Source organism: Chiloscyllium plagiosum, unplaced genomic scaffold, assembly GCF_037043375.1.
Source record: "Chiloscyllium plagiosum isolate Xiang-an unplaced genomic scaffold, Cpla_swu_hap1 HiC_scaffold_50, whole genome shotgun sequence".
In the NCBI taxonomy this organism is placed as follows: Eukaryota; Metazoa; Chordata; class Chondrichthyes; order Orectolobiformes; family Hemiscylliidae; genus Chiloscyllium; species Chiloscyllium plagiosum.
In genome coordinates this window covers 47,179,271-47,199,255 of record NW_028270188.1, presented here as the reverse complement: position 1 = coordinate 47,199,255, position 19,985 = coordinate 47,179,271, and the positions used below count along the sequence as shown (strand labels likewise).

The 19,985-nt window shown below is 52.4% G+C and overlaps 1 protein-coding gene across 2 annotated transcripts in view; it reads right to left on the bottom strand.

Annotated features, from left to right (window-relative positions):
- Window positions 1–11,744, bottom strand: part of LOC122544768 (COUP transcription factor 1-like) — a 44,232-nt gene extending 32,488 nt beyond the window's left edge. Inside the window, exons 1-2 of one of the 2 annotated variants that reach the window (XM_087985027.1) lie at window positions 9,459–11,744; window positions 271–795 (exon numbers count right to left, since the gene is read on the bottom strand). In XM_087985027.1, the coding sequence (XP_087841153.1) occupies window positions 271–795; window positions 9,459–9,837 (904 nt within the window). In that variant the 5' untranslated portion in view covers window positions 9,838–11,744. Of the gene's footprint in view, window positions 1–270; window positions 799–9,458 lie in introns of both variants that reach the window. The other variant, XM_043684093.2, reaches the window with a different exon arrangement.
- Between the last annotated feature and the right edge of the window lie 8,241 nt (window positions 11,745–19,985).

The window sequence follows — 19,985 nt, the reverse complement described above, 5'->3', positions numbered from 1 at the left end:
CCCCACTTCACCTGAACATAACACTTTAATCTTCATGTGCAATGTGACAGGAGATTGAGAACTTCCCTGTTGTATGCTATATCTGACTCATGTTCAGTTAGCACCGATGAAAATGGACATCTTACGTTTTGCTCCTGGTGCTGACTCTAATTCATATCTGCTCTTTCTCTGAGCAGCAGGAATACTCTTTCATGATTCACTCTTTCATAACGGTGGCGTGATCAAACAGTGGGTTACCCAACACTGCACACAGACCCAGAACCCACTGACCTGAGGTGAAAAGGGCAATGGCTTTCAGGCAGGAATACTCAGCCGAGTCCACATGCAGCAGCTTCAGCTTCTCCACTTGCTCCTGGAAGATCCGGGTGTGATCCATGAATGCCACAACGCGCTCTGCCGACATTGGGGAGGCATGGAGACCGGCAGCAGCTAGGAGAGGGGCCACATGCAGCGGTATTGAACACTGAGCCGCGTTCAGCACAAACAGTTCACTCCAGGTCAGTCGCAGAAGCCCCACCTGGTCTGAGATCTGGAGGTCAGGGAAGAACGGGATATTCCTGGCCCACTCCACAGCGCTGAAAAGGAGGCGGGCTGCAAACTCACAAATGTTCTCAACCCCCATCATGCTGCCGGGCTGCATGCACTGGCTGCCAGAGCGAGACATTGCGTAGGGTTCCGCCCGTACCAGCAACGAGATAAAGCCAGAGAGGTAGGAAGGGCTGGGGAAGCCATCGCCATTGTTAAGGCTGTACTGTCCAGGGTTGGACGGAGTGTGAGCCAGTCTGCCTCTCTGAACTGCTGCAATACAAATAACACTAATAAGCATTCATTATTATCAGTGAAAGGACACAGATAACACACTGAACAAACTGTGAGTTAGGGCTCAGTAGATAGTACACCCTGCATCTCTGAGTCAGAACAGTACATTCATGCCCTACTTCAGAAATATGAGATTAAAGATGCAGCCTCATAACAGAGTGCAATATGGAATGCTGCACTGTCAGAGGGACAATACTGAAGACATGTCGCACTGTTGGAGGGTCAGTGCTGAGGGAGTGGGCACTGTTGGAGGGTCAGTGCTGAGGGACTGCCGCACTGTCGGAGGGTCAGTGCTGAGGGAGTGGGCACTATCGGAGGGTCAGTGCTGAGGGAGTGCTGCACTGTCGGAGGGTCAGTGCTGAGGGAGTGGGCACTATCGGAGGGTCAGTGCTGAGGGAGTGCTGCACTATCGGAGGGTCATTGCTGAGGGAGCGCCGCACTGTCGGAGGGTCAGTGCTGAGGGAGTGGGCACTGTTGGAGGGTCAGTGCTGAGGGAGTGGGCACTGTTGGAGGGTCAGTGCTGAGGGAGCGCCACACTGTCAGAGGGTCAGTGCTGAGGGAGTGCCCCACCATTGGAGTGTCAGAGCTGAGGGAGTGCCAGTGCTGAGGGAGTACCGCACTATCGAAGGGTCAGCGCTGAGGGAGTGCTGCACTTTCGGAGGGTCACTGCTGAGGGAGTGGGCACTGTCAGAGGGTCAGTGCTGAGGGAGTGCTGCACTGTCGGAGGATCAGCGCTTAGGGAGTGCTGCACTGTCGTAGGGTCAGTGCCGCACTGTCAGTGGGTCAGTGCTGAGGGATTGCCGCACTGTTGGAGGGTCAGTGCTGAGGGAGTGGGCACTGTTGGAGGGTCAGTGCTGAGAGAGCGCCGCACTGTCGGAAGGTCAGTGCTGAGGGACTGCCGCACTGTCGGAGGGTCAGTGCTGAGGGAGTGGGCACTGTTGGAGGGTCAGTGCTGAGGGAGTGCCGCACTGTCGGAAGGTCAGTGCTGAGGGAGTGCCGCACTGTCGGAGGGTCAGTGCTGAGGGAGTGGGCACTGTTGGAGGGTCAGTGCTGAGGGAGTGCCGCACTGTCGGAGGGTCAGTGCTGAGGGAGCGCCGCACTGTCGGAGGGTCAGTGCTGAGGGAGTGGGCACTGTTGGAGGGTCAGTGCTGAGGGAGTGCCGCACTGTCGGAGGGTCAGTGCGGAGGGAGAGGGCACTGTCGGAGGGTCAGTGCTAAAGTAGTGCCCCACCGTCAGACGGTCAGTGCTGAAGGAGTGCGGCAGTGTCAGTGGATCAGTGCTGAGGGAGTGCCACACTGTCGGAGGGTTAGCGCTGAGGGAGCACCGCACTGTTGGAGGCTCAGTGCTGAGGTAGTGCTGCACTGTCGGAGGGTCAGTGCTGAGGGAGTTGGCACTGTCAGAGGGTCAGTGCTGAGGGAGTGGGCACTGACGAAGGGTCAGTGCTAAAGTAGTGCCCCACCGTCAGAGGGTCAGTGCTGAGGGAGTGCCGCGCTGTCAGTGGGTCAGTGCTGAAGGAGTGCTGCACTGTCAGTGGGTTAGTGGTGAGGGAGTGGGCACTGTCAGAGGGTCAGTGCTGAGGGAGTGCTGCACTGTCGGAGGGTTAGCGCTGAGGGAGCGCCGCACTGTCGGAGGGTCAGTGCTGAGGGAGAGCCGCACTGTCAGTGGGTCAGTGCTGAGGGAGTTGGCACTGTCGGAGGGTCAGCGTTTAGGGAGTGCTGCACTGTCTTAGGATCAGTGCTGGGAGAGTTGGCACTGTCGGACGGTCAGTGCTGAGGGAGAGCCGCACTGATGGAGGGTCAGTGCTGAGGGAGTGGGCACTGTTGGAGGGTCAGTGCTGAGGGAGCGCCGCACTGTCGGAGGGTTAGCCCTGAGAGAGCGCCGCACTGTCGGAGGGTCAGTGCTGAGGGAGTGCCGCACTGTCGAAGGGTCAGTGCTGAAGGAATGGGCACAGTCGAAGGGTCAGTGCTGAGGGAGTGGGCACTGTCGGAAGGTCAGTGCTGAGGGAGTGCCGCACAGTCGGAGGGTCAGTGCTGAGGGAGTGACGCACTATCGGAGGGTCAGCGCTGAGGGATTGCCGCACTGTCGGAGGGTCAGTGCTAAAGTAGTGCCCCACCGTCAGTGGGTCAGTGCTGAAGGAGTGCTGCACTGTCAGTGGGTCAGTGCTGAGGGAGCGCCGCACTGTCGGAGGGTTAGCGCTGAGGGAGCGCCGCACTGTTGGAGGCTCAGTGCTGAGGTAGTGCTGCACTGTCGGAGGGTCAGTGCTGAGGGAGTTGGCACTGTCAGAGGGTCAGTGCTGAGGGAGTGGGCACTGTCGAATGGTCAGTGCTAAGGGAGTGGGCACTGTCGGAAGGTCAGTGCTGAGGGAGTGCTGCACGTTCGGAGGGTCAGTGCTGAGGGAGAGGGCACTGTCAGATGGTCACTGCTGAGGGAGTGCCGCACTGTCAGAGGGCCAGCGCTTAGGGAGTGGGCACTGTTGGAGGCTCAGTGCTGAGGGAGTGCTGCACTGTTGGAAGGTTAGCGCTGAGGGAGCGCCGCACTGTCGGAGGGTCAGTGCTGAGGGAGTGCCGCACTGTCAGTGGGTCAGTGCTGAGGGAGTTGGCACTGTCGGAGGGTCAGCGCTTAGGGAGCGCCGCACTGTCGGAGGGTTAGCCCTGAGGGAGTGCCGCACTGTCGGAAGGTCAGTGCTGAGGGAGTGCCGCACAGTCAGAGGGTCAGCGCTGAGGGAGCGCCGCACTGTCGGAGGGTCAGTGCTGAGGGAGTGCCGCACTGTCGGAGGGTCAGTGCTGAGGGAGTGCCGCACTGTTGGAGGGTCAGTGCTGAGGGAGTGGGCACTGTTGGAGGGTTAGCGCTGAGAGAGCGCCGCACTGTCAGAGGGTCAGTGCTGAAGGAATGGGCACTGTCGGAAAGTCAGTGCTGAGGGAATGCCGCACAGTCGGAGGGTCAGTGCTGAGGGAGTGGGCACTGTCGGAGGGTCAGCGCTGAGGGAGTGTCGCACTGTCGGAGGGTCAGCGCTGAGGGATTGCCGCACTGTCGGAGGGTCAGTGCTAAAGTAGTGCCCCACCGTCAGTGGGTCAGTGCTGAAGGACTGCTGCACTGTCAGTGGGTCAGTGCTGAGGGAGCGCCGCACTGTCGGAGGGTTAGCGCTGAGGGAGCGCCGCACTGTTGGAGGCTCAGTGCTGAGGGAGTTGGCACTGTCAGAGGGTCAGTGCTGAGGGAGTGGGCACTGTCATAGGGTCAGCGCTTAGGGAGGGCTGCACTGTCATAGTGTCAGTGCTGAGGGAGTGGGCACTGTTGTAGGGTCTGTGCTGAGGGAGTGCCGCACTGTCAGTGTGTCAGTGCTGAGGGAGTGGGCACTGTCGGAGGCTCAGTGCTGAGAGAGTGCTGCACTGTCGGAGGGTCAGTGCTGAGGGAGCGCCGCACTGTCGGAGGGTCAGTGCTGAGGGAGTGGGCACTGTCGGAGGGTCAGTGCTAAAGTAGTGCCCCACCGTCGGAGGGTCAGTGGTGAGGGAGTGGGCACTGTCAGAGGGTCAGTGCTGAGGGAGTGCTGCACTGTCAGAGGGTCAGTGCTGAGGGAGTGCGCACTGTCAGAGGGTCAGTGCTGAGGGAGTGCTGCACTGTCGGAGGGTCAGTGCTGAGGGAGTGCCCCACTATCGGAGGGTCAGTGCTGAGGGAGTGCCGCATTGTCGGAGGTTCAACGCTTAGGGAGTGCTGCACTGTCGCAGGGTCAGTGTTGAAGGAGTGCCGCACTGTCGGTGGGTTAGCGCTGAGGGAGCGTCGCACTGTTGGAGGGTCAGCGCTGACGGAGTGCCCCACTATCGAAGGGTCAGCGCTGAGGGAGTGCCGCACTTTCGGAGGGTCAGCGCTTAGGGAGTGCTGCACTGTCGCAGGGTCAGTGCTGAAGGAGTGCCGCACTGTCGGAGGGTCAGTGCTGAGGGAGTGGGCACTGTCGGAGGGTCAGTGCTGAGGGAGTGCCGCAGTGTCAGAGGGTTAGTGCTGAGGGAGTGCCGCACTGTCGGAGGGTTAGCGCTGAGGGATCGCCGCACTGTCGGAGGGTCAGTGCTGAGGGAGTGGGCACTGTCGGAGGGTCAGTGCTGAGGGAGTGCCACATTGTTGGAGGGTCAGTGCTGAGCGAGTGTCGCACTGTCGGAGGGTCAGCGCTGAGGGAGTGGGCGCTGTTAGAGGGTCAGCGCTGAGGGAATAGGCACTGTCAGAGGGACAGTGCTGAGGGAGTGGGCGCTGTCAGAGGGTCAGCACTGAGGGAGTGCCGCGCTGTCAGAGGGACAATGCTGAGGGAGTGCCGCACTGTCGGATGGTCAGCGCTGAGGGAGTGCCGCGCTGTCGGAGGGTCAGTGCTGAGGGAGTGCCGCACTGTCGGAGGGTCAGAGTTGAGGGAGTGCCGCACTGTCGGAGGGTTAGTGCTGAGGGAGTGGGCACTGTTGGAGGGTCAGTGCTGAGGGAGTGCCGCACTGTCGGAGGGTCAGCGCTGAGGGAGTGCCGCACTGTCGAAGGGTCACCACTGAGGGAGTGCCGCACTGTCGGAGGGTCAGTGCTGAGGGAGTGGGCGCTGTCAGATGTTCAGTGCTGAAATGGCAGGGTCAGTATTGAGAGAGTGCTGCACAGTTAGAACTGTCCTTCAGGTGAGATGTGAATCTGAGGTCCTGTCTGTTCTCTTAGTTAAAAATAAAACATCACATTTTGAAGAAAAACAAGGGATTTCTCTCCAGTGTCCTCCTTACTCTTGTAAGAATCATCAATAAAGGTCAAATCATCAGATCTTTATATTATTTCTGGGAGCTTGCTGTGCATAAATTACAACAGTGACCACACTTCCATTGAACTGCATTAGTTCTAAAGAGCCTTGGGGCGTCTGAGGATGTGAATGGTGTTATATAAATGCAAGCCTGTCTTTGTTCCATCTCGTGCTCTGCAGCCATTGAAGGGCATCATGATAGTCCAATAGTTTAGATTAGTATGAGGTAAAATGAGGAGTTGTGGTTCAGAGATAGATACCTACATTTCTAAAGTATGTAGAATATGGGAAGACAAGACTAAGTAAGGAGCTCAAATTTGTGAGCACCCGACAAGGAAAGTGTTTCCGGTCGGAGTCACTTCAGTTCTTTTACAACTGAACTGAGACATTCTGGTTCCTTTAAGTTTAAATGTTGCAAATTCTACAAATTTCCTGGTACCAAAATAAATTTTTTTCTTTAAACACAATGTTTCTTCACTTCATATGAATGCACATGGCGGTTAAAAACCAAAACCAAACCTACAGACAATGGTCCAATTCAGCTCAGGGAGGACCTGAGGCAGCCCATTCAAATACCTGATGTGGAGGAGCTGGTGTTGGACTGGGGTGGACAAAGTTAAAAATCCCACAACACCAGGTTAGAGTCTAACTGGTTTATTTGGAAGCACTAGCTTTCAGAGCACTGCTCCTTCATCAGGTGGTACCTCTGAGTTAGTCTTTGAATTGGTTGTTGTTTGTGAAGCTAATGAGATTCAAAACTAGTTTCTTCATCCAAATCATGCATTTTTGTAGAAAACGACATGTCATCTGGCCTTATTTCAGTTAGACTGAAAGCAGCCAGAATGTGCAATCAGTAATACCGCACTGCACAGAGATTAGTACTGAGGGACCCTGCGTCTAGTTGAGGTCACATTGTATCCTAACACAAGCGAAACAATTTTAACTCCCAAGGGAGAATAGTTAATGTTTGGAAGTCCTGTAATATAAACCGTATAAGTCAGGTGGCTCAGTAGTTCGCACTGCTGCCTCACAGCACCAGGGATCTGGATTCAATTCTACCCTTTGGTGACTGTATGTGTGGAGTCTGCACATTCTCCTTATCTCTGCACGGGTTTCCTCCCACAGTCCAAAGATGTGCTGGTTAGGTGGTTCAGCCATGCTAAATTGCCCATGGTGTCCAGGGATGTGCAAGCTGGGTGGATTATCCATAGGCAATGCAGATTTAGAGGGCTGGGCTCTTCAGAGGGTCAGGGTGGACTTGATGGGTCAAATGGCTTGCTTCTACACTGTAGGGATTCTATGATTCCAAATTGCTATTTAGCCAACAAGTGATTAATAAATCTTGGCAGCTTATAGTTTAACGTGGAGCTTAATGAGGTATTTATTCCACTGCCTTCTAACGAGATGGGAGATCAATGATGGCTTGTGACAATCAGAGTCATAAGTACAGAGCTTAGTACAAAGCAGCTGGATTCTAGCTCAATAAATGAATTACACAGATGAAACTCTCATCCAGGACAATGCAAGATGCCCAAACTATAGCAATATTCAAAGGAAACGTAATGGCAGATCTGGAATATAACGACATTAAATATATTTACAGTGCTGACCACTGGAATGCAATTTAATACAGAGTAAATAGTTTGTTTACATTAATCAGAATCCGGTGCAAATTCTCTTGATCTGCATTCTGCAGCTGGCCTGAGGTTGGTGTGAAATCGACAAAAATGGGACAAACTGGGAACTAAGGAAAACTTTAAGGAAAAAAAGAACAGGCACAACTCAAGAAGAGAGAAACAGAGAAGGAACAATAGGACCAAGGACAAAAACTAGACTGAATTTCCTAAGTGGAAGTTCAGATGGATGGTGATAAAAATCAATAGATTGTTGAGTTTTATATGTAGAGGCATGCAAAAGTAAAGAATAAATAACACTTTTGTACCAAACACTGATTTAGGTCACACGTAGAGTTGTGTACCTTATAGAAGGGCAATTAAAACCATTCATCCAGTATAGACACACAAGGATGATGAAAATGACAGAAGGTTGAGAGCTGGAGAGACTGGGTCTATTCACATTAGATCAGAGAAAGTTCAAACAATTTTTATAATTAATAAGTAGTTATTATGGAATGTATAGCCAGAAACTATTTTCTCTGGTTGGGGGGAGTCAAAAATGAGGGTGGTTCATGATGTAAAACTGCCCTAAGAGAATAAGGAGATAGATTTGCAAAACAAATCTTTACACAGTGTTGCTGGGGCAAGGAAAGTATTACTAGGGGCACATTGCTGATTGTAAAGGATACTTCATTAAATATTTGACACAGAGGAAGATTCTGAGCTATGAGGAAATAACAGGGCAGCTTGATTATATTTGAGCTGCTCTAGCACTGACACGATGGGTCAAATGGCCTCCCTTGCTATAAACTTTTAATAAAACCAAACAAAATCAGAAACAAACTCAGAAAATCAACAACATTATTTAGCAAACAAAGAGCTTAAAATGTTTTTAAAATTTCCACAATAAACGTACCACCTCAGAATCTGTCATTAATGTCATTCTATCAAAAGTAATTTCAGTTTTGCAGTTTCTCAGTTCTGGCTATTTCACTGTGATACATGCTGATGGACAAAGGAGCAATAGAGAAGAATTGGGAAAGACAGCAATACTAGAGAAGACTGAAAATTGGCAGAGAAATGGAGACAGAATGAGTGCAAAATGAGACAGAGAGGGGAAAGTAGGTCATTGAGAAGTGAGTAAAGAGTGAGAGAATTAGGACACAAAGCAATAGAGACAATGAGGGCAGAGAAAATAGATAGAGAAAAGACAAAATGAAAATACAGACAACGGATGAGAATAAATGAGAAATAAATGAGATTAAGGACATAGACCAGAACCCTGGCAGTCAAGAGAGTGCAAAAACGATTTTCATAAGAATGGATCCATGGATATGAAACTTCAGTCAGGAAGATAAATTGGAAAAGTTAGAGCTATTTTCCTTGGAGAAATGAAGGCAATTCGATTGAAGCGAGTCTGGATGTAGCGGATGGGGACAGGCTGATGGAGTTAAGAACAGAGTTGATGAGGGAGGTAGAGGTGACAAGTGCAGGGAAATGTTCACGAAGTGGGTGGCTAGATATTAGACTTGGACTGTGGTGGAGGAAAGTTCAGTTCAAACATTCAGAGGGAATTGGACTGCTGAGTGGGTGAAAGGGATGGGGGCTGGCGTGAAAATGTGTGATGTTGCAAAAAGGGAGAGGTGAGGTTGACTGAGTTGCTTGTGCAGACAGCCAGCACAGACATGATGGGCTAAATAGTCTTCTTCTGCACTGCAACTGTTCAAAATACAGGGAAGAAACAGGGAAAGGGAGAGATTGAACAGGCTGGGATTTTTTTCCCTGGAGCATCGGAAACTGAGGGGTGACCTCACAGATGTTTATAAAATCACTCGGGGCATAGATAGGGTGAGTAGTCAGGGCTTTTTCCCCAGGGTAGGGGAGTCCAAAATTAGAGGGCATAGGTTTAAGGTGAGAGGGGAAAGATTTAAAAGGGACCTAAAGGGCACATTTTCATGCAGAGGGTGGCGCGTGTATGGAATGAGCTGCCAGAGGAAGTGGTGGAGGCTGGTACAATTACAACATTTAAGAGGCATCTGGATGGGTGTATGCATAGGAAGGGTTTGGAGGGATATGGGCCGGGTGCTAACAAATGGGACTAGATTAATTGAGGTCAGCATGGACGAGTTGGACTGAAGGGTCTGATTCTGTGCTGTTTATCAATATGATACTAAAAACAGTGCATGGTGCTGGTTAAAGACTAACTGTACTGTTAACGAGCTTCCCCCAGGTAACAGCTCTCATCACAGACACCCCTGACCAGGAAGGTGTACCTTCTCGTCTCATGCCAACTTTCAGACACTTCTTGAAGCGACAATGCTGACACTGGTTACGGTGATGTTGGTCAACAGGGCAGTTTCTGCTGCCCCTGCAGCTGTAGCTCAGATTCCTCCGGACACTCCTCTTGAAGAAACTCTTGCAGCCTTCACAGGTGAATTGTCCATAATGTTTGCCACTGGATTTGTCCCCACAAACCATACACTCCACTCCCGGCTGCTGCTGCAGCTTTTCCAGCTGTGGTATATCCTGCTGAGCCCCTGAACAGGCTAACAGATCCTCTGGGGGGGCAGCTTTCTGCTCCTCTGCACTAAGGTGGGGCCTGGCAGTGAGTGGTGTCTCCTGTACAGGGTCTCTCCAAGTGTTCCTGATCATCCTGCACACAGGTTCTCCAAACTCCCCTACCAATCCACCAGCAGGCTGAAACCGGCTCCAGCACAAATTCCAACTCAAGCCCCAGTCTTACCTTAGATCCACCTCTAGTCACAGTCGCTGTCCTTTCCCAGTTCCTGTCCTGTTTTAGCCCCTACCCTATGTCCCAGCTTCTGTCTTCATAGATTCGATCCTGATCTCAGTCCAGATATTATCGCAGAATCAGTCCTGACTCAACCCCAGAACCAACAAGCCTCTATCCCAATCTCAGTGTGAATCTCTCCTGCTCCCAGTTCAGATTCTATCCGGGTGCAGACTTTACCCCACTCCCAGTGCAGACTCTACTCTGATCCTAGTCCAGAATCTATTTCACTTGCAATCCAGATTGTATTCCAGACTCGCATTTAATACCCACCCAAATCCAGACATTATCCCTTTCCCGGTGTGACACTGTCTTTTTCCCACTATCCTGATTTTAACATGTTCCCAATCCAGACTCTACCTCGCTCCCAGTCCAGACTCAATCCCATTCCCAGTGCAAACTCTATCCCATTCCCAGTCCAGACTCTGTCCCGTTCCCAGGCCAGACTCTGTCCCGTTCCCAGTGAAGACTCTATCCCGTTCCCAGGCCAGACTCTATCCCGTTCCCAGTGAAGACTCTGTCCCCTTCCCAGTGTAGACTCTGTCCCCTTCCCAGTGTAGACTCTGTCCCCTTCCCAGTGCAGGCTCTGTCCTGTTCCCAGTCCACGCTCTGTCCCGTTCCCAGTGAAGACTCTGTCCCGTTCCCAGTACAGGCTCTGTCCCGTTCCCAGTACTGACTCTATCCCGTTCCCAGTACAGACTCTATCCCGTTCCCAGTACAGACTCTGTCCCGTTCCCAGTACAGACTCTGTCCCGTTCCCAGTCCAGGCTCTGTCCCGTTCCCAGTGAAGACTCTGTCCCGTTCCCAGTACTGACTCTATCCCGTTCTCAGTACAGGCTCTATCCCGTTCCCAGTACAGACTCTATCCCGTTCCCAGGCCAGGCTCTGTCCCGTTCCCAGGCCAGGCTCTGTCCCGTTCCCAGTGAAGACTCTGTCCCCTTCCCAGTGTAGACTCTGTCCCCTTCCCAGTGCAGGCTCTGTCCTGTTCCCAGTCCACGCTCTGTCCCGTTCCCAGTGAAGACTCTGTCCCGTTCCCAGTACAGGCTCTGTCCCGTTCTCAGTACTGACTCTATCCTGTTCCCAGTACAGACTCTATCCTGTTCCCAGTACAGACTCTATCCCGTTCCCAGTACAGACTCTGTCCCGTTCCCAGTGAAGACTCTGTCCCGTTCCCAGTACTGACTCTATCCCGTTCTCAGTACAGGCTCTATCCCGTTCCCAGTACAGGCTCTATCCCGTTCCCAGTGAAGACTCTGTCCCGTTCCCAGTGAAGACTCTGTCCCGTTCCCAGTACAGACTCTGTCCCGTTCCCAGTGAAGACTCTGTCCCGTTCCCAGTACAGACTCTGTCCCGTTCCCAGTCCAGGCTCTGTCCCGTTCCCAGTGAAGACTCTGTCCCGTTCCCAGTCCAGGCTCTGTCCCGTTCCCAGTGCAGACTCTGTCCCGATCCCAGTCCAGGCTCTATCCCGTTCCCAGTGAAGACTCTGTCCCGTTCCCAGTGATGACTCTGTCCCGTTCCCAGTCCAGGCTCTGTCCCGTTCCCAGTCCAGGCTCTGTCCCGTTCCCAGTCCAGGCTATGCCCCGTTCCCAGTACAGACTCTGTCCCGTTCCCAGTACAGGCTCTGTCCCGTTCCCAGTACAGGCTCTATCCGTTCCCAGTGAAGACTCTATCCCGTTCCCAGTCCAGACTCTGTCCCGTTCCCAGTACAGGCTCTGTCCCGTTCCCAGTACAGGCTCTATCCGTTCCCAGTGAAGACTCTATCCCGTTCCCAGTCCAGACTCTGTCCCGTTCCCAGTACTGACTCTATCCCGTTCCCCAGTCCAGACTCTGTCCCGTTCCCAGTCCAGGCTCTGTCCCGTTCCCAGTACTGACTCTATCCCGTTCCCAGTCCAGGCTCTGTCCCGTTTCCAGGACAGACTCTGTCCCGTTCCCAGGACAGACTCGTCCCGTTCCCAGGACAGGCTCTGTCCCGTTCCCAGTCCAGACCCTGTCCCGTTCCCAGTCCAGACCCTGTCCCGTTCCCAGTACAGGCTCTGTCCTGTTCCCAGTACTGACTCTATCCCGTTCCCAGTCCAGACCCTGTCCCGTTCCCAGTACAGACTCTGTCCCGTTCCCAGTACAGACCCTGTCCCGTTCCCAGTACAGACTCTGTCCCGTTCCCAGTACAGACCCTGTCCCGATCCCAGTACAGACTCTGTCCCGTTCCCAGTACAGGCTCTGTCCCGTTCCCAGTACAGACCCTGTCCCGTTCCCAGTACAGACTCTATCCCGTTCCCAGTACAGACCCTGTCCCGTTCCCAGTCCAGACTCTGTCCCGTTCCCAGTCCAGACTCTGTCCCGTTCCCAGTACAGACCCTGTCCCGTTCCCAGTCCAGGCTCTATCCCGTTCCCAGTCCAGGCTCTATCCCGTTCCCAGTCCAGACTCTGTCCCGTTCCCAGTCCAGACCCTGTCCCGTTCCCAGTCCAGACCCTGTCCCGTTCCCAGTGAAGACTCTGTCCCGTTCCCAGTCCAGACCCTGTCCCGTTCCCAGTGCAGACCCTGTCCCGTTCCCAGTCCAGGCTCTGTCCCGATCCTATCCCGGGCTAACTGAGCAGGATACCTCCAGCAGCAGCAGCAGCAGCAGCAGCTCAGGGTCTGTTTCCAAGTTCCGCTACCAACCCGGCCGCAGCTTCCCCGGGAGCGGGGCTCTCTAAGCTGGGAGGGTGTGTACTCTGGTCCGGCAGGGCTGACTCTGCTCCAGCCTGAGCCGGGAACCACTCTGGCTCAGCGGGGTCTGGAACTGCGCTCGCTGCTCTGGGATTGGCTTGCAGTCGGCAGGAGGGTGTAATCCCCGGGCGGAAACCGATTCAAATCCACAAGGAGAGGGACCTAGAGGGAGGGAGGGGGCTCTGCCTGAACTATTACCCCCGGGACAGAGTACACCACACAAACTTACAGAGAGATACGGACTCCACTCTCTCCCTCCCTCTCTATCTCTCTCACTCCCTCTGTCTCTCTGTCTCTCTCTCTCTCACTCTGTCTCCCCCCTCTCTATCTCCCTCACTCCCTCTGTCTCTCTCTCTCTCTCTCACTCCCTCTGTCTCTCTCTCTGTCTCCCTCTCTCTCTATCTCCCTCACTCCCTCTGTCTCCCTCTCTCTCTATCTCCCTCACTCCCTGTGTGTCTCTCTCTCTCTATCCCTCTCTCTCACTCTGTCTCCCTCTCTCTCTATCTCCCTCACTCCCTCTGTCTCCCTCACTCCCTGTGTCTCTCTCTCTCTATCTCCCTTACTCCCTCTCTCTCTCACTCTGTCTCCGTCTCTATCTCCCTCACTCCCTCTGTCTCTCTCACTCTGTCTCCCCCTCTATCTCCCTCACTCCCTCTGTCTCTCTCTCACTCTGTCTCCCTCTCTATCTCCCTCACTCCCTGTGTCTCTCTCTCTCTATCTCCCTCACTCTCTCACTGTCTCCCTCTCTCTCTATCTCCCTCACTCCCTCTGTCTCTCTCTCTCTCTATCCCTCTCTCTCTATCTCCCTCACTCCCTCTGTCTCTCACTCTGTCTCCCTCTCTCTCTATCTCCCTCACTCCCTGTGTCTCTCTCTCTCTATCTCCCTCACTCCCTCTCTCTCTCACTCTGTCTCTGTCTCTCTCTATCTCCCTCACTCCCTCTGTCTCTCTCTCTCACTCTATCCCTCTGTCTCCCTCTCTCTCTATCTCCCTCATTCCCTCTGTCTCTCTCTCTCTATTTCCCTCACTCCCTCTGTCTCTCTCTCTCTATCCCTCTCTCTCACTCTGTCTCCCTCTCTCTATCTCCCTCACTCCCTCTGTCTCTCACTCTGTCTCCCTCTCTCTCTATCTCCCTCACTCCCTGTGTGTCTCTCTCTCTCTATCTCCCTCACTCCCTCTCTCTCTCACTCTGCCTCCGTCTCTCTCTATCTCCCTCACTCCCTCTGTCTCTCTCTCTCTCTCTGTCTCCCTCTCTATCTCTCTCACTCCCTCTGTCTCTCTCTCTATCTCCCTCACACCCTCTGTCTCCCTCTCTCTCTCACTCCCTCTGTCTCTCTCTCTCTCTATCTCTCTCACTCCCTCTGTCTCTCTCTCTCTATCTCCCTCACTCCCTCTGTCTCTCTCTCTCTCACTCTGTCTCCCTCTCTATCTCCCTCACTCCCTGTCTCTCTCTCTATCTCCCTCACACCCTCTGTCTCCCTCTCTCTCTCTCACTCCCTCTGTCTCTCTCTCTCACTCTGTCTCCCTCACTCCCTCTGTCTCCCTCTCTCTCTATCTCCCTCACTCCCTCTGTGTCTCTCTCTCTCACTCTGTCTCTCTCTCTCTCTCTATCTCCCTCACTCCCTCTGTCTCTCTCTCTCACTCTGTCTCCCTCTCTCTCTACCTCCCTTACTCCCTCTGTCTCTCTCTCTCACTCTGTCTCCCTCTATCACTCTGTCTCCCTCTCTCTCTATCTCCCTCACTCCCTCTGTCTCTCTCCCTCCGTCTCCCTCCCTCTCTATCTCTCTCACTCCCTCTGTCTCTCTCTCACTCTGTCTCCGTCTCTCTATCTCCCTCACTCCCTCTGTCTCTCTCTCCCTCCGTCTCCCTCCCTCTCTATCTCTCCCTGTCTCTCTCTCTCACTCTGTCTCCCTCTCTCTCTATCTCCCTCACTCCCTGTGTCTCCCTCTCTCTCTATCTCCCTCACTCCCTGTGTCTCTCTCTCTCTCTATCTCCCTCACTCCCTCTCTCTCTCACTCTGCCTCCATCTCTCTCTATCTCCCTCACTCCCTCTGTCTCTCTCTCACTCTGTCTCCCCCTCTCTCTATCTCCCTCACTCCCTCTGTCTCTCTCTCTCTGTCTCCCTCTCTATCTCTCTCACTCCCTCTGTCTCTCTCTCTCTATCTCCCTCACACCCTCTGTCTCCCTCTCTCTCTCACTCCCTCTGTCTCTCTCTCTCTCTATCTCTCTCACTCCCTCTGTCTCTCTCCCTCTATCTCCCTCACTCCCTCTGTCTCTCTCTCTCTCACTCTGTCTCCCTCTCTATCTCCCTCACTCCCTGTCTCTCTCTCTATCTCCCTCACACCCTCTGTCTCCCTCTTTCTCTATCTCTCTCACTCCCTCTGTCTTTCTCTCTATCTCCCTCACACCCTCTGTCTCCCTCTCTCTCTCACTCCCTCTGTCTCTCTCTCTCTATCTCCCTCACTCCCTCTGTCTCCCCCTCTCTCTATCTCCCTCACTCCCTCTCTCTCTCACTCTGTCTCCCTCTCTATCTCTCTCACTCCCTCTGTCTCTCTCTCTATCTCCCTCACACTCTCTGTCTCCCTCTCTCTCTCACTCCCTCTGTCTCTCTCTCTCTCTCACTCCCTCTGTCTCTCTCTCTCTATCTCCCTCACTCCCTCTGTCTCTCTCACTCTGTCTCCCTCCCTCTCTATCTCCCTCACTCCCTCTGTCTCTCTCTCTCTCACTCTGTCTCCCTCTCTCTCTATCTCCCTCACTCCCTGTGTCTCTCTCCTGCCTCCTCCTCATCTGTAACCCTTGACATTTGCCTCTCACTCCCACCTCTCTGTGTCTCACTGACCCTTGGCTTTGTTTTCAGTTACAGAGAGCTCCCATTCCTGGGGACCAGGTGCACACCAGACAGACCCCCCCCCCCCCCCCCGCCATTTCCACCCAATACTGGGGTCAGCGGGATTTTCCCCCAACTTCATACTGGGAAGCGAAAACCCCATCAACTTTCTCCTGCTGCTGCCCGATTATTCTAACCCAGCCCCTTTCCCCTGTCACTGACCGGAACTGGTCCGTTCTTGGAACCTGAGCCGAGTTTCTGATCTCAGTCTCTATTCTGTCACCAGCTCCCGTCCACAATTACCTTTCAACTGAGGGCCTTCCCACCGCCATTACAGGGGCCAGGTCACACTCTGTCCCCCACTCCAGCCCCTACACCCCCTCCCTATCTCTGTCACCCCCTCCATCTCCTACACCTCCTACCTATCTCTGTCACCCCCTCCAGCCCCTACACCCCCTCCCTATCTCTGTCCCCCACTCCAGCCCCTACACCCCCTATCTGTCACCCCCTCCAGCCCCTACACCCCCTCCCTATCCCTGTCATCTCCTCCAGCCCCTACACCCCCTCCCTATCCATGTCATCTCCTCCAGTCCCTACACCCCCTCCCTATCCCTGTCATCTCCTCCAGTCCCTACACCCCCTCCCTATCCCTGTCATCTCCTCCAGTCCCTACACTCCCTCCCTATCCATGTCATCTCCTCCAGTCCCTACACCCCCTCCATATCCCTGTCTTCTCCTCCAGCCCCTACACCCCCTTCCTATTCCTGTCACCACCTCCCGCCCCTACACCTCCTCCCTATCTCTGTCACCCCCTCCACCTCCTACACCTCCTCCCTATCCCAGTCCCCCCCTCCAGCCACTACACCCCTCCCTATCTCTGTCACCCCCTCCAGCCCCTACACCCCTTCCCTATCTCTGTCATCTCCTCCAGCCCCTACACCTCCTCTCTATCCCTGTCACCCCTCCAGCCCCTACACCCCCTCCCTATCTCTGTCACCCCCTCCACCTCCTCCCTATCTCTGTCTCCCCCTCCAGCCACTACGCCCCCTCCCTATCTCTGTCACCCCCTCCACCTCCTACCTATCTCTGTCACCCCCTACACCCCCTCCCTATCTCTGTCACCCCCTCCACGTCCTCCCTATCTCTGTCTCCCCCTCCAGCCACTACACCCCCTCTCTATCGCTGTCACCCCTCCAGCCCCTACACCCCCTCCCTATCTCTGTCACCCCCTCCACCTCCTACACCTCCTCCCTATCTCTGTCTCCCCCTCCAGTCCCTACACCCCTTTCCTATCTCTGTCATCTCCTCCAGCCCCTACACACCCTCCCTATCCCTGTCACCCCCTCCAGCCCCTACACACCTTCCTTATCTCTGTAATCTCCTCCAGCCCCTCGATCCCTATCGCTGTGACCTCCTCCAGTTCTGTGTACTCCTCTATGTTTGTCCATATCACTCTTCTGGTTTCCATTGCATCATTTGTCTGTTGCCATTGCTCTGGAGGTCTCTCTATAAACCTCTCTGTCATATTCCATTTGTCAACTCAGTGTGGCAAGGTTCTGACCATCTGTTCCGAACATCCTTTCAATATTGAAAGTTGCAATGGTGTCTGCTTCCACCATCTCCTCTGGCAACTCATTCCTGGCACTCACCATCCTTTACATGGAAAACATACCTCACACATCTCTTTCAAACTAACCCCCCGCCAAACTGCACCTTGAACCTGTATCCCCTAGCAATTGACCCCTCCACCCTCGGGAAAAAGCCTCATACTTCCCACTCTATCCATGTCATTCACAATCTTATAAACTTCCACCAGGCTGCCCCCTCAACCTCCTGTGTTCCAGTGACAACAAACTCAGTCTATCTAATCTATCTTCATAGCTAAAATCCCCTACACCAGGCAATATGCTGGTAAACTTCTGTACTCTCTCCAAAGCATCTGCATCCTTCTGGAAGTGTGGTGACCAGAAATGTACACAATATTCCAAGTGTGGCCTTACTAAAGTTCTATAAAGCTGCAGTATAACGTGCCCTATCTTTACATTCAATGCCCCTCCCAATGAAGTCAGGTATGCCATTGGCCTTTTTCACTACCTTAGCCCTTCAGTGATCTGTGCACCTGCACACCCAAATCCCTCTGTGTATCAATACTCCTAAAGGTTCCGCCATTAAATGTATAATTTCTATCTGCACTTGACCTTCCAAAATACACCACTTCACATTTGTCTAGATTAAACTCCACCTGCCATTTTCTGCCCATGACTCCAACTGATCTAAATCCTGTAGTATCCTCCGATTATCCTCCTCACAAACTGCAAATCCACTAAACCTTGTGTTGGCCACAAACTCACTAATTAGACCACTTGCTGCAGATGTCACAGTGACCCGAGAAGGTGCAAGATTTACTGAAATCTCGTTTTTCTGGGCCACTCTGACAGATCAGTTCTCCATCTCTCTCTGATTCTTCCAGAGTGCTTCCAGTCAGCCTTCAGAAATCACGATTTGGAGACACCGGTGTTGGACTGGGGTTGGACAAAGTTAAAAATCACACAATACCACAATAAGCTTATTCTCCACAACCACCTGATGAAGGAGCAGCGCTCCGAAAGCTAGTGCTTCCAAATAAACCTGTTGGACTATAACCTGGTATTGTGTGATTTTTAACTCCAGAAATCACAGCTATCAGCTTTTCTCTCCCACCTGTATGTTCCAATGTCCACTGCCCTCACATCTCAACTGCAGGTACCCTTGTAGTTAAAGCATTAACGTTAAGCAGGTTGTAACACAGAAGCCAATTCACCATTCAGAAGGGCTTTGGGTTTCTGGCCATCACCCATCTGATCAAGGTAGCCAGATCAGCATAGGTTTTATTGGTCGATGGAATTAACAAGCTCTCCAGCAAGAATTCATTGTCCTGCTGGAGAGATCTAAGGACATGCCTCAGATGGCAGAACTCGAAACTGGTCAGCCTTTTCTCCTTCCTATCATAGCTTGCCCAGGTCTTACTAGTGTACATGGAAGAAACTGGTCTGGTAAACTCGCAGTTTAATGTTCTCAGTCAGGTTGCTGTTCCACATTCTCACTCAACTTGGATGTAACAGTGGCAGATTTTGAAAAGCAAAGTGCTAATGTTGGTATTATTTGAGATATTGTTGGTGACTGTGGAGCCTAGACATGTGGAAGTATAAAGAACCCCCAGCATCACATAACACTGCAAATTTTTGCTATAAATTCTGTGTTACGATCGAGCCCTCCACTATCACCTGATGAAGGAGCGTCGCTCCGAAAGCTAGTGTGCTTCCAATTAAACCTGTTGGACTATAACCTGGTGTTGTATGATTTTTAACTTTGTACACCCCAGTCCAACACCGGCATCTCCAAATCATAACTATTGTCAATGCTGATTGTGATACACGCAATTCTGGACCATGACATTTGTCTTCCAGATGCTGACGGTCAAACCAAATTCTGCACAGATTCATTTGCTGCTTAAGATGTTCCTTGGAATGTACTACTATTACAACAAGATTAGGGACCAGCAATCCTCTGATTAAAACTTTTCACACTTTTGGCTTGGATCTTAGGTAGGCAAGACTAAACAGCTTTCTGAAGTCCTGGTAATGGAAGGAGAGAGATGAACTAAGGGCATATTGATAGAGGCAAAAAGATGGATATGCCAGAATGTTGGTAGCAGAACATTAATTTGTTTTACCCCATGTTGGATCTCAAAGAGGTCTTATTGTTGCCTCATCATAGGTGATCTTACATATCACCGTATCATTTCACACGGATTTGATTAGCAGGCAGCCTATTTATTGAACTGCTTCAATAGATTGTCTCAGTTCAACTGCCTTGGTGAGGTTGGCGAAGGCAGTATATACTGTTCTCCTTTATTTATAACATTTCTCTTGTAGTTGCTGGACTGAGAAGATCATGTTGATTGTTGATCTTGCAGATCTAAATGACAGTGAAACTTGGGTGAGAGCTGTTCAGCCTGGATCTATAGTCTGACAAAGGCAATATGGGTTAAGCTCCAGGTATTAATGCTTAACTGGCAGAATTCATCAAGCATGGGAAATCTGCATTTCTGCAGGGATTTGTCTACCTCTGCTGAAAGATGGTGCAATCCTTCAGGATATGCATGATACAAAGATTGTATCTCTGCACAAGAATGAAATCAAACCAGCAAATCTGAAAACAAGTCTGAGCCATTTTCCTGCTGAGCACTGTGGAAAAGGTCATGATGTGGAGGTGCCAGTGTTGGACTGGGGTGGACAAAGTTAAAAATCACACAACACCAGGTTATAGTCCAACAGGTTTAATTGGAAGCATTAGCTTTTGGAGCACTGCTCCTTCCTCAGGCGGTTGTGGAGAAGGTATTTGCCTATGTTACTTTAATGACGAGTTAATGCTCATTCTTGTAAAAGGATAGCGTCTGAACTCTGTCTCTCTCTCCTCTACACATTCCTTGGTGGG